The 14,133-nt window shown below is 43.3% G+C and overlaps 1 protein-coding gene across 1 annotated transcript in view; it reads left to right on the top strand.

Annotated features, from left to right (window-relative positions):
• The window catches only part of ENPEP (glutamyl aminopeptidase), a 103,451-nt gene that overhangs the window by 59,516 nt on the left and 29,802 nt on the right, over positions 1 to 14,133 (top strand). The window contains exons 12-13 of the mRNA XM_073602347.1: positions 1,437 to 1,579; positions 3,416 to 3,471. Coding sequence (XP_073458448.1) covers positions 1,437 to 1,579; positions 3,416 to 3,471 — 199 coding nt within the window. The remainder of the gene's footprint in view (positions 1 to 1,436; positions 1,580 to 3,415; positions 3,472 to 14,133) is intronic.

The raw sequence follows: 14,133 nt of genomic DNA, 5'->3' as shown, positions 1-14,133 counted from the left end.
CCTCATCAGAGTCATCACTCCCCTCCCCCTCAACTGTGCCACCATCAGAGCCATCACCCCCAACAGGTGAAATTCCCAACAGGTACACTAGATGGGCAACAAATAGACGAACTCCAAAACAGGAATAGCTTTTACAGGTGGAGGCCATTGCCATTTTTTTCCCCTACTCTTTTTGGAGTGTTTTTCACTATTTTTGCATTTGGATAGGGTCAATGTCACTACTGGTAGTATGGGGCAATACCTGGACCCTATACAGTAGAGTTTTCATAGACATTGCAACCCCTCCAGGATGGCACATCAATACGTGCCATTGCCAGAAGGTTTGCTGTGTCTCCTAGAACAGTCTCAAGAGCATGGAGGAGATTCTAGGAGACAGTTACTCTAGGTGAGCTGGACCGGGCCGTAAAAGGTCCTTAACCCATCAGCAGGATCAGTATCTGCTCCTTTTGTGCAAGGAGGAACAGGAATGTTCACCCTGAGCACACAGACGTGAAAGGGTCTTGAGAAGTCGTGGAAAACATTATGCTGCCTGTAACATCATTCAGCAACATGACCGGTTTGGTGGTGGGTCAGTGATGGTTTGGGGAGGCATATCCATGGAGAGATGCACAGACCTCTACAGACTAGACAATCGCACCCTGACTGCCCGGTTCGGGTATCGGGATGAAATCCCTGGACCCATTGTCAGACCCTAGGCTGGAGCAATGGATCCTGGGTTCCTCCTGGTGCACGGCAATGCCGTCCTCATGTGGCGAGAGTATGCAGCCAGTTTCTGGAGGATGAAGGAATTAATACCACTGAATAGCCCCCACGCTCGCCTGACCTAAATCCAATAGAACACCTCTGGGACATTGTTTTGGTCCATCTGATACCACCAGGTTGCAACTCAGTCTGTTCAGAAGCTTAGTGATGCCCTAGTCCAGATCTGGGAAGAAATATCGCAAGACACCATCCGTCGTCTCATTAGGAGCATGCCCCAACGTTGTCAGGCATGCATACAAGCACATGGGGGCCATACAAACTAATGAGTACCATTTTAAGTTGCTGCAATGAAATTTCATCAAAATGGACTAGCCTGCTGCACAGTTTTTTCCCTTTTTTTCGGCATGTCTTTGAATTCAGCCTTCTGTAGGTTGATAATTTTAGTTTCCATCAATCGATGTGGCATCCTTTTGTTCCTAGCACAGTACTCAGTCCATATCAGTATAGATATCCGGCATGATCTTTTTCCCCATTCAGATCTGTTTTCAATGTGTTCCTTTAATTTTTTTGAGCAGTGTATTAACACTGTGGGAATTTTTTACCATGAAGGTGGATAAGGATTGATTGGAATAAAGATTGAATATTGTATATACTATCCATTTTTTACCTATTATAGTGTTTAAGTCTAGCATATTATCATAAATACCATACTGACATACATATTTGTATTTTAGATGCATCGATAACTTTAAATCCATATAACAGCAGTAATGCACAGTTCTTCAAAATCAACTATAAACACTCAGGATTTTTTCGAGTAAATTATGAAACTCAAACTTGGCAGGACCTAGCTGCACTGTTAGTGAGAAGCCATACGGTATGTTACGTGAACTAGAGTTGGATTTTAAGAATGTGTTATGAATGGTTAATTGGTATGCATATTGACATTTATATTGTGGAAGGATATTCTCATGTTTTGTTTAATTATTTCTATGCCTTTTAAAATGTAGTAATCATGCAGAGCAAGCATGCCAAAGCTAGGCTTTTTGAGCTACTTGTGGCTCTCACTCCCTTGTGTTTACATCCCAAACCAAAAAATTGAAGAATTAAACTGTTCTACAGTTGATAAGGGCTACACTTCCTTACATAATTTTGCAGCGGAATACTTTACCAAAGGTTTTGGGCCTGATTCACACTTGTGCTGGTGGTTCCCGCTGTGGGTCTGCATCTGTTCCCCCAGCCACAACCACCCGCACAGAAAAATGCAGGAGATACGTGCAGGTGCTATTGATCCTAATGGCACCTGCATGCACAGGAAATGCTGCAGCTGTTTCCAACACTGGTAACCACACTGCGCTTGCAGTTTCTGTGCGGGCTAAGATTTCAAAATGGATCAGGGATCTTTTCTCTGCATTTTCAAATAGGCTGCTGTGCCCGTGCAAAACGTGTAGCTGTTCTGCAGTTGTTAAAGGCTACACTTCCTTACATCATTTTGCAGCTGACTACTCTACCAAAAGTTTTAGGCCTGGTTCATACATTTGCGGGTGCTTCCCGCTGTACTTGTTGCCACAGCTGCAACCACCTGTACAGAGAAACGCAGAAGATGCATGCACTGGAAGTTGCAGCAGTTGCTTCCCACATTGGTAACAACACTGCACTTGCAGTTTCCATGCGGGCTGTGATTTCAAAAATGGAGCAGGAACCTTTTCCCTGTGTTTTTAAATGAATGGGCTGCCGCAGAAGTGTGAACCAGGCCTTAGGGCATTTTTCTTAACCAGTATGCTTTATTCTTGGTCTGGAGTTAAAGCTCAATTGAAATTATGCAAATAAATATGCAGTCACAACCTCCATTTTCATCAAACTTACTCCACTCTCCTGTTACAGCAGTTGTGCACAATATCTTAATATTACAATTCCGTCAAAAAGGTACTAGAGCTAGATTGAATGCTTTCAATGATCGTCCCTTACTAACAGAACTGATGTGACACTCCCCCCATTTTTGCAGTAAAAATCTGTGTTAGGTCACTTGTAATGTTTGGGGTGGATAGTATTCAGCTTTGCCAGCATAGAGCACCGAAGTGGAAGGGCAGGGAGATGCATTTCCAAGCAAAATAAGTTAATAATCATATCATGTGGAAGGAACAGAACTAAAAAAGATACGGATCTGTAAGGATCTTCAATGGGCCTTTCTATAGATGTGGTTCTCAGTAGACCCAATGTAGCTCATACCTCCCAACTTTTGAGATGGGAACGAGGGACACCTATTAGCCAAAGAATGTAGTCATAGGACACACCCCCTGCCATGCCCCCTCAAAGGAGAAATATACAAACAAAAATGATTAGTTAAACCCACTAGTGTTGTTGTGTGTTTTTTTTATTCCTTTATATTGGCTTTGGATGAAAGGTTTAGCACTGGGAAGCACTTTTTGAAAGATAAAAAGTGCATTTTATATACAACTATATAGATCAGACCAAAATGAGGGACAAATGAGGAGGAAAGAGGGACAGAGGGACATTGTTCCAAATCAGGGACAGTCCCTCAAAATCAGGGACCGTTGGGAGCTATGCTCACTGAAGGTTGATTGAACTTATTTTGGCCCACAATTTTATTTGCATATAACATGCCTGATGTCTGTGTCACCATTAAAAAGTGAGTGTGTTTTTGCTGTCACCCTTTCCCTTTTGATTTTCTAAATGCTTATTTTTGTTTTAGGACTTAAGTGCTGGAGACCGAGCTGGATTAATTGATGATGTCTTTGCATTAGCAAGGTGATTTTACAGCTGACCTTTATTCCTCCTGTTTTGTTTTTCCTTAGCATGCAAAAGCGTTAAACATTAGACTTCATCTGTCATTGATTCTCCAATCAAATATAACACAGCACTGAAATAAATCTCTTGTCAAATGTGTAGCCTACTGATTTAGGCATTTAACTTGTTTATCCATGCAGCTCCAAAACTAACTATAGATAATACATATATATACTCAGTTATGATATTATTTCCGCATTCAGTATTCATCACAAGAAGGCTATTACTTGAAACCTCACTACACTGGCTGATGCAAACAAATTTTTAAACTGCCAAAGTCAATGTTTAGATAAAAGCCCCAGAGAGTCACCGTGACAGATTAGTTTCACAATTGCATGTCAGAAGTTACAAAGTACAGATTCCACCGCGGTCCTGGAATTTCTTTTCAGAATTTTGATAATTATTCACATAAATAGGATACCAGTCTGCTTGTAAAAGTCCATTGTATAGGGTTATCATTAAAATGATAACTCTGTTTGACAGTCAGACAGACCAGCAATGTAGCTGCCAGAATAACCACACCAGCGACCATTTTTACTAGTAAAATTCAGCAGTGAGGCAACTATTCTGGTTGACTACTTAAACCAGTATTAACCTCCCTGGCGGTATGATTATGTTGGATTTTAGGTGCTGAAAGCGGTACAATTATTTTGCATGGAAATTTGGCTTTTTATATTGTAGGCCTGTAAATCCTAGGAATAACTCACTTAAATCTGTCCAAACCAGAGTCTAGTAGACATCCCGGGTATGATAAACTTTGAAACACAAAATCATAAATTATAATATAATAAATAACTAAAAATAATAACAAATAATATATAATAATACATTTTATTCAATACATTTTAGTCAATAATATAATCAAATCAAAAACACTGACATTTTTTTGGGGGCAAACAAGGATGCAATATTACTAGTCATATTGCTTCAGTAAACTTCCTGGGTATGGTAAATTTTGAAACATGGGACTGCACAAAGTCACAATGGACAATAGAACCTGGTTTCTTTTCGGATTTTCCTTCCAGTGTCATCACGCTTTGAGCAACAAACTACGCACATCCTTGTGGGTGCTGCCTTTTTTTCAGTTGGTGGAATGTGGTCCATAAAGTGATAACCAGTCAGGCGTTCCGGGTTGACAACACCAGCAGCACGACATCCAGCTCTGTTTGCAGCCATTGGTGTTTGGTGGTCCAGAAAGATACGTTGTGCAACTTTCCAAACAGTCAGCATGAACCGCAGGCTTGTCACACTTCTACTAAAAAAAAAAAAAAAAAAAAGAATGAAGGCATTCCATAGGCATTGTTCAAGAAGGTGCCCGAAGATCTTCTTTTATAATTTTTTTTTTTTTTTTTTTTTTTGTTTTCTCATGGCTGGATAAAATGTGATTGCCTGGTCGGCTCTGTCAACACCTCCCATGATGGTGTTGTAGTCTATAACCACTTGTGGTTTCATGATGTCTTTCCCACCTTTTGTGTGTACCATGACAGCAGAGGTGTTATGGATTGTACTCATTAGGCACACATCTTTTTTGTCACGCCATCGCAGTGCCATCATTTTGCCTTTCTGCCAGGCAACCATTTCTCCCATCTTGAGCTTCTTATTGCCAAAGGTTGGCGGCATGTCACTCCGGTTAGCCCTAACGGTTCCATAGGCATCCATTTTGTTCTGTAGAAGGAACTCCTAGAGTTCAGGAGATGTGTAAAAATTGTCTGTGGTTACACAATAGCCCTGATTCAGCAATGGCTCAATCAATGAAAGAACTGAAGAGGTTGCCATTCCATAATGACTGTATTTTTGGTTAAATATGGTTCCTTTACCGGTGTATAGGACAGAATTCAAAATATAACCAGTGCTCAATTCACATAGCATGAAAGATTTTACGCCAAATCGTGCCCTCTTTGACGCTATATATTGTATACAGCCGAGCCTTCCCTTGTAGGCCATTAGACTTTTGTCTATGCTGATGTCTCTATCTGGCACATAGCTCTGTTGGAAATTTTTCATAATCATCTAATATACCTCCCAAATCTTCTTGAGTTTGGGGGCTGGATGAGTAGTTTCGTCAAATGCATCATTATTTTCAAAGTGCAAATATTTCATTATCAGGAAAAATTTGTACTCCGACAAAGAATGGATTGGCTAGTAATTTATTAATTGTCAGGGTGGCTTTGGCCAATTATGGCTCAGGGGGTTTAGTACACGCCCCACACTATATAAGGCCGCCTGCATGGCAGCCTTGTGTAGTGTGTTGCGGCTGCGGGGAGACATAGACAGAGAGACAGTGTTGATTTAAGTTAGAGTAGGCAGGCAAGTCAGTTAGCTGCACTTACAGTGTATTGTGTGTGTATGTATGTATGTGTGTGTGTGTGTATGTGTGTGTGTATGTGTATGTGTATATATATGTATATATATTTATATATATATATATATATATATATATATATATATATATATATATATATATATATATATATATATATATATATATATATATATATATATATATATATATATATTATATATGCATCCTAGGTGTTGTGTGTGTTTGTGTAAAATATATATATATATATATATATATATATATATATATATATATATATATATATATATATATATATATATATATACATATATACACTGTATTCAGTTTAGCTATATCCGTTCCTGTTATTCTCTTCCTAATATGCAGGCAGGTGTTTTTACAGTATTTACAGTTAGTGTACGGTGTCATCTGCACAGTGTCCACCTAAAGCTACCTGAAGACAATTGCTGGTGTTCTGATCCTATTAATACCGCAGGCAGCTGTAGTATTTACAGTTAGTGTACTGTGTCCTCTGCACAGTGTGCACCTAAAGCTACCTGAAGACAATTGCTGGTGTTCTCATACTAATAATACTTGTACTACAGGCAGGCAGATGATTCTGCTAGCTGTAGTATAATCAATGTATATGTGTGTGTGTGTGTGTGTGTGTGTGTGTATATGTATATAGATAGATAGATAGATAGATAGATATATAGATATAGATAGAGATAGAGATAGAGATATATATATATATATATATATATCTCTATCTATAATATTATTATACATCCCAGCTTTGTGCAGCTACATCTCACTGCAGGCCATGAGTATGTCTGGAAGGCCAACAAGGAGAGGCAGACAGTCACAAGCCAATAAAAGAGGGCAAGCAGGCCTTGTGTCTAGAGGCAACAGTGCTGGTCATGGACACGGTGCATGCTCATCAGCACGTGGCCGCGGGACACGCTTGTCCTTTTTTTCGGCAGCTGGCCGTGTTGAGCTGCAACATGCCGAAGACTTGGTAGAGTGGATGACCAAGCCATCCTCATCCTCTCACCCATGCTCAGGGTACTTTGTCTGGCAAAGCAGCTGCCAACGCGGCCTCTTCCCTCGGCTCAATGGCATCAGTCTCTCCTTCCCTAGCCCCACCATGTCCTCCTGAGGATCCCCCGAACTGTTTGACCACAGTGTTGGGTACATGCTCCAGGAGGATGCCCAGAGTTTTGAAGGCTCCAATGATGGTACCCAGCTAGAGGAAGGCAGTAACGTGAGCCCAGAGAGAGGGGGTGCCCAAGAACGACAGCAATCTGGCAGTCATGTTCCCCCAGATGCAGCATACTGCCAGGTTTGCTCCAGTGATGAGGAGGGAGGGGATGATGAAGAAGTCAATGATTCCAGGTGGGTGCCTGATAGGAGGGAGGAGGAGGAGGAGGAGGAGGCACATCTCCAATGAGGCAGGATGCCCTCCAGGGACCAGCTTAAGGGCAGCACACCGACTGCATCACACCACAGAGCTCCGCATGTGCAGGGTGCAGCTGTCTCTGCAAGTTATTCCAAAAGTTCTTTGGTGTGGGCCTTTTTTGAGATGAGTGCATCAGATCGCACCGCTGCTATTTGCAACATATGTCTCAAGCGTATCTCGCGTGGCCAAAACATCACCCGCTTGGGCACCACATGCTTGATCAGACATATGTCGACCTGCCTTGCAGTTCGTTGGCAAGCATACCTAAAAGACCCGCACCAAAGAACAAAGCGGACCTCTCCTTGCTGCTCATCAGCTGGGATCTCCAACCCCACTATACCTTCAGTCCGCTCTGAAACCTGCACTGAGAGGAATGAAGGTTTAAAATTAAGTGTGTCACAGCCAAATACTTGTGGCAATCTGCTATCCGTACACCGATGTCAGATTGTACCAGGCAAATTTCCCTGCCCCAGCTGCTGCACCGCCGAAAGAAGTTCGCTCCCAGCCATCCACATGCCCAGTGGTTGAATGCTAGCTTGGCTAAATTGCTAGCACTTTAACTGCTGCCTTTTCAGTTGGTAGACTATGCCCCCTTCCGTGAGTTTGTGGAATGTGCGGTTCCTCGGTGGCAGGTTCCCAAACGCCACTTTTTCTCACGGAAGGCGATTCCGTGTCTCTACCGGCATGTGGAAGGCAATGTCTTGGCCTCGCTGGACAGGGCGGTAAGCGGTATTGTGCATATTACCACTGACTCATGGTCCAGCAGGCATGGACAGGGACGTTACCCATCTTTCACCGTGCACTGGGTGACTCCTCCACCCCCTCCTCTTCTTCTTCCTCCATGGCCTCTTCCTGTGCTGATTTGTCCTCGGAACCAACGGTGCTCCGTAGGCGTTCAAGGGGCTAAGCAAGCATGCAGGTAAAAAGATGCCATGCGGTGCTTGAGCTGGTGTGCTTTGGGGACAGGGGCCACACTGGGGCAGAGATTCTGTCAGCTCTGCAGGGGCAGGTTCAGAGGTGGTTGACGCCAGGTATGGTGGTTTGCGACAATGGCACCATGTGCCCTGTTTGGCTCACGTCCTTAACTTTGTGATGCAGCTGTTCTTGGGCAGGTACCAGGGCCTACAGGATGTCCTGAGGCAGGTCAGGAAAGTCTGTGTGCATTTCTGCAGGTCATATAATGCCAGTGCTCGGCTGGCTGACCTCCAAAAGGAATTTATCCTGCCCAAGAACCGCTTAATCTGTGACATGCCCACCAGGTAGAACTCAACGTTGGCCATGCTGCAGCAGCTGCACACGCAGCAGAGAGCCATCAATGAGTACCTATGCGACTATGGCACCAGGACAGGGTCAGGGGAGCCTGCATTTTTTTTTCCCCCACGCCAGTGGGCTATGCTCAGGGATGCATGCGTTGTCCTGTCACCATTTGAGGAGGCCACGAGGATGGTGAGCAGTGACAGTGCATGCATCAGTGACACTGTCACTCTTGTCCACCAGTTGGAACGCACATTCAGTGCTGCTGGAGACTTTGTAACCGATCACAGGGTGCGCCTGTCCACCGAATAGGTCGATCGGCTGACCTTCATAAAAATGAATCAGTCTTGGTCACCAGCTACCAAGCACCTGATGCTGATGTAACCGAATATTTTTTTTTTAATGTGAGATCCCTTCAAGACTGCCTATGCTGATGCTGAGTGACTATCCTGTTATGCTGAGTGACAATCCTCTTCCTCCTCAATTTTCATGCTGATAGCTTGTAAGAACATTTTTGGTTCTGGGCACCGCCACCAGTGGCTAAGGCCCAATTTTTCTGCCCCTGTTGAACCGGGGCATGTAATTACAATTTTTGATGCAATACTTTGCAGCAGGGCTCCTTCCTGCGCTCCAGCTATAGTATCTGTGAGGGGTTGCAGCACCAGTACTAGTGCCCAAGACCCAATTTTTCAGCCCCTGTTTAACAGGGGTGTATAATTACAATATTTGATGCAATACTTTGCAGCAGGGCTCATTCCTGCGCTCCAACTATAGCATCTGTGAGGGGTTGCAGTGTTGTGGCACCAGTGCCTAAGGCACAATTTTTCTGCCCCTGTTCAACAGGGACATGTAATTACAATTCTTGATCTACTATTTCACAGCAGGGCCCATTCCTGTGCCCACCAAGAGTAACTGTGAGGGCTTACAGTGTTGTGGAAACACCTAAGGCCCCAATTTCTGCAGAGTATATAGGGCAGGCCTCTACTTTCAAACATCCAACTTACAAACGACTCCTAATTGCAAACCCAAGGAGACAACAGGAAGTGAGATGAAATCCACCCTTAGGAAAGAAAATTCTCTCCTGTAAGAGTTAATATGGGAAAAACGTGTCTCCTCTCCACTGATGCTTTATCACCAATCCTTGTTTCACTAAAAACCCCAAATTTTCAAAAAACATTTGTCATTGGGACAGAAAGTGAGGTGAAATCTTCTGAAGAGGTGCACAGACAGCAAAACAAATGTTACAGGGGTGATAACCCTTCCCTATGTTTTCCAAAAAGCTTAAAAATAGATTTTTTGGCTGGAGCTACACTTTAAAAATGTACCAGTTCAAAATTACAAACAGATTCAACAAAATTACAAACAACAAACCTACAGTCCCTGTCTTGTTTGCACCGCCTGTATACAGCTGTTCAGAATATGCGTGGATGGGCCACGCCTTTCCTTTTTTTAATTTGGGTGCTGGGTTCCCCTTAATATCCATGTAAGACCCAAAGGGCCTGGTAATGGACTGTGGGGGGGGGGGGGGGTACCCATGCCGTTTGTCTCACTGATTTTCATCCATTTTGCCGGGACCCGACATTACATTAAAGCTGCAAGCAGTTTTAAATTACTTTTTTATTCCTTTACAAATGTCATTTTGTGCAGGGACTGTTCCAAGCATGGGAAACACATGCCACTTTACAGGCATACTATAGACACCCCCCAGGTACGATATTTAAAGGAATATTTCACTTTTTTTTCACTTTAAGCATCATTAAAATCACTGCTCCCGAAAAAACTGACGTTTTTAAACTTTTTTTTGCATTGATGCATGTCCCCTGGGGCAGGACCCGGGTCCCCAAACCCTTTTTAGGACAATAACTTGCATATTAGCCTTTAAAATTAGCACTTTTGATTTCGCAGGTTCTGGTGCGAACCGAACCGGGGGGGTGTTCAGCTCATCCCTATTGCAAGGATCAAACATCACTGAAAAACCACCTACAGCAACTTCCTGGTGGAGGTCAGATCCACCAGGGTTGGTCAGTGGAGATATCGGATCGTGTTAATTACCCGGGGATTTGCGTGATACCGATGGTCTATGGATTTAAGAATACTGACATTAAGAAATTGGTAATTAACTAGTAGGTAGCTCTTATCAGAAGGTAGGAAAGCCAGATATAACTCAATATATAATCCCTACACAAATACTAGTGAGGTGAGATATTAATAGCTAGTTACTTCATAAAAGTGGCTATAAAAATGCCCATGGTGTATTCTATTAGACAACAAAAATACCATAGTAGCATCTAATCCAATATGTGCAATATCCGTTATACTGTTCGAGTCGGGAGAGGCAGGGATTTACTTTGGATGTTTTTTATTATATATTATGTTCTTTTACAGATAATGGGGACGGAAAGTATTCAGACCCCCTTAAATTTTTCACTCTTTGTTATATTGCAGCCATTTTCTAAAATCATTTAAGTTCATTTTTTTTCCTCATTAATGTACACACAGCACCCCATATTGACAGAAAAACACAGAATTGTTGACATTTTTGCAGATTTATTAAAAAAGAAAAACTGAAATATCACATGGTCCTAAGTATTCAGACCCTTTGCTGTGAAACTCATATATTTAACTCAGGAACTGCCTGAAGAGCTCAGAGACAGAATTGTGGCAAGGTACAGATCTGGCCAAGGTTACAAAAAAATTTCTGCTGCACTTAAGGTTCCTAAGAGCACAGTGGAGTCCATAATCTTGAAATGGAAGACGTTTGGGTTGACCAGAACCCTTCCTAGAGCTGGCCGTCCAGCCAAACTGAGCTATTGGGGGAGAAGAGCCTTGGTGAGAGAGGTAAAGAAGAACCCAAAGATCACTGTGGCTGAGCTCCAAAGATGCAGTCGGGAGATGGGAGAAAGTCAACCATCACTGCAGTCCTCCACCAGTTGGGGCTCTATGGCAGAGTGGCCTGACTGAAGCCTCTCCTCAGTGCAAGACAAATGAAAGCCCACTTGGAGTTTGCTAAAAAACACCTGAAGGACTCCAAGATGGTGAGAAATAAGATTCTCTGGTCTGAGACCAAGATAGAACTTTTTGGCCTTAATTCTAAGCGGTATGTGTGGAGAAAACCAGGCACTGCTCATCACCTGTCCAATACAGTCCCAACAGTGAAGCATGGTGGTGGCAGCATCATGCTGTGGTGGTGTTTTTCAGCTGCAGGGACAGGACGACTGGTTGCAATCGAGGGAAAGATGAATGCAGCCAAGTACAGGGATATCCTGGACGAAAACCTTCTCCAGAGTGCTCAGGACCTCAGACTGGGCCGAAGGTTTACCTTCCAGCAAGACAATGACCCTAAGCACACAGCTAAAATAATGGAGTGGCTTCACAACAACTCTGTGACTGTTCTTGAATGGCCCAGCCAGACCCCTGTCTTAAACCCAATTGAGCATCTCTGGAGAGACCTAAAAATGGCTGTCCACCAACGTTTACCATCCAACCTGACAGAACTGGAGAGGATCTGCAAGGAGGAATGACCGAGGATCCCCAAATCCAGGTGTGAAAAACTTTTTGCATCTTTCCCAAAAAGACTCATGGCTATATTAGATCAAAAGGATGCTTCTACTAAATACTGAGCAAAGGGTCTGAATACTTAGGACCATGTGATATTTCAGGTTTGTTTTTTAATAAATCTGCAAAAATGTCAACAATTCTGTGTTTTTCTGTCAATATGGGGTGCTATGTGTACATTAATGAGGAAAAAAATGAACTTAAAAATTTTAGCAAATGGCTGCAATATAACAGAGTGAAACATTTAAGGGGGTCTGAATACTTTCCATCCCCACTGTATATACTGTATGTTCAGATGCACATTTTGGCTGGGTTCGCGCTATGGGTGGGCGCGGGGCACAGCAGGGGGTCCGGTGCATCCCTGCTCAACGTTTCAGGTCTGAATTGGGTCCGAATTTCGGACCTGAAATGGAGCCAAAGTGCACAGGACTCTTCTGCTGTGCGCTCCTTGGCCGCCCTGGAGATGTGTGAACCGGCTCCATTGAGAGCCGGTCACACTCTCCTGTCATGCGAATAAACCCGCATCCAATTTGCAATCGTGTGAACCCAGCCTAAAGGGCAAAAATCACTTTGGCATACCCAATCATGTGCAAAGAAACTTTAAACAATAGGATTTCTTTTTTGGACATGATTGGATCCTGCACATCAGCAGAGCTTCATCTCATTCAGTAACTTAAAAGAAAATTCTCTTGCAAAGTCAACAGTCTATTCTCCTTTAGTAAATTAACCACAAATACACTGTTAGGTGCAGCCTATAAAGGACAGATTTTGACAAATACTGGCAGAAGTAGAGTATAAGACATAAGACATGAATACAAGCTGGCAGACACAGACTCACATACAGCAGCTGGGTTAAGACAGCAGTAGTGCAGCAGTGGTTGGGACTTTTTGTGGCAATAATTAGGACTTAAACTATATCCAACACCAATATTTTTTCAACTTTGAAAAGAGTGGGGAATAGTTAAAACCCTTGTCAAGTTTTTCTGTCTTTGTCACAGTAAAGAGGAACTTCACCTGGTATTTGAAGAAGTAAAATCAGCTGCTAAAATGACTGTAGGTACTTATCAGCCCATGGAGTCCAGCACTGTCTTCCTGCAGATGATTCTTCTCACTTCTGCTGGATACTCCACACCACCATCTTGGATTTGGGAGCTGGCTGTGGCTTCCTGATGAATCACAGCTGGCTCCCCACATCGCATGAGCAAGATCGAGTACTGCATGGAAACTGGTCCTGCAGCCTCCTAGGATGTGTGATATATCCATGTACCAGTGACGGAACTACCAGGGTCACAAAGGTCGCACTGGGCCCTGGCATTCCACCACAATGGGGCGGGGACCCCATTGTGAAACAGTAAGGCTTGGTTCACACTGCTGCGGCCCCAAAGTCATGCAACTTCCTTCGTGACTTACTTGCAAGTTTTGTGATTTAACATTGCAGCCTATACAGTCAAATCGCACCAAAGTCACAGAAAAGTAGTGCAGGAACCTTTTTTTGTCGCTGCTATTTGAGTCACATTGATTAAGACAGCACCGATTGAAATTAATGTGTTTTGACTTGCCATGACTTTGTGTCACTGTGAACCAGGGCTTATAAAGGGCCCCGCGAATGGTGTAAAGGTGTTCTATCAGGTTGAGGTCAGGACTCTGTGCAGGTCATTCAAGTTCCTCCACCCCAAACTCGCTCATCCATGTCTTTGTGGACCTTGTTTTGTGAACTGGTGTACAGTCATGTTGGATCAGGAAGGGGCCATCCACAAACTGTTATCACAAAGTTGGGAGCATGAAATTGTCCAAAATGTCTTGGTATGCTGATGCCTTTAGAGTTCCCTTCACTGGAACTAAGGGGCCAAGCCCAACCCCTGATAAACAACCCCACACCGTAATCTCCCCTCCATTAAATGATTGGAGGGGTGGTCCAATACTTTTGGCAATATAGTGTGGATGAGCAAGTTTGGAGTGGAGGAACTTGACTAGCCTGCCCATATTGCTGACCTCAACCCTTTGTGGTAAATTAGAGCAGAGACTGCGAGCCAGGCCTTCTCATCCAACATCA

The sequence above is a fragment of the Aquarana catesbeiana genome, linkage group LG01, assembly GCF_042186555.1.
Source record: "Aquarana catesbeiana isolate 2022-GZ linkage group LG01, ASM4218655v1, whole genome shotgun sequence".
NCBI classification, from domain to species: domain Eukaryota; kingdom Metazoa; phylum Chordata; class Amphibia; order Anura; family Ranidae; genus Aquarana; species Aquarana catesbeiana.
Note: the sequence above shows the minus strand (reverse complement) of the source record. Positions and strands in the feature narration are given on the sequence as shown.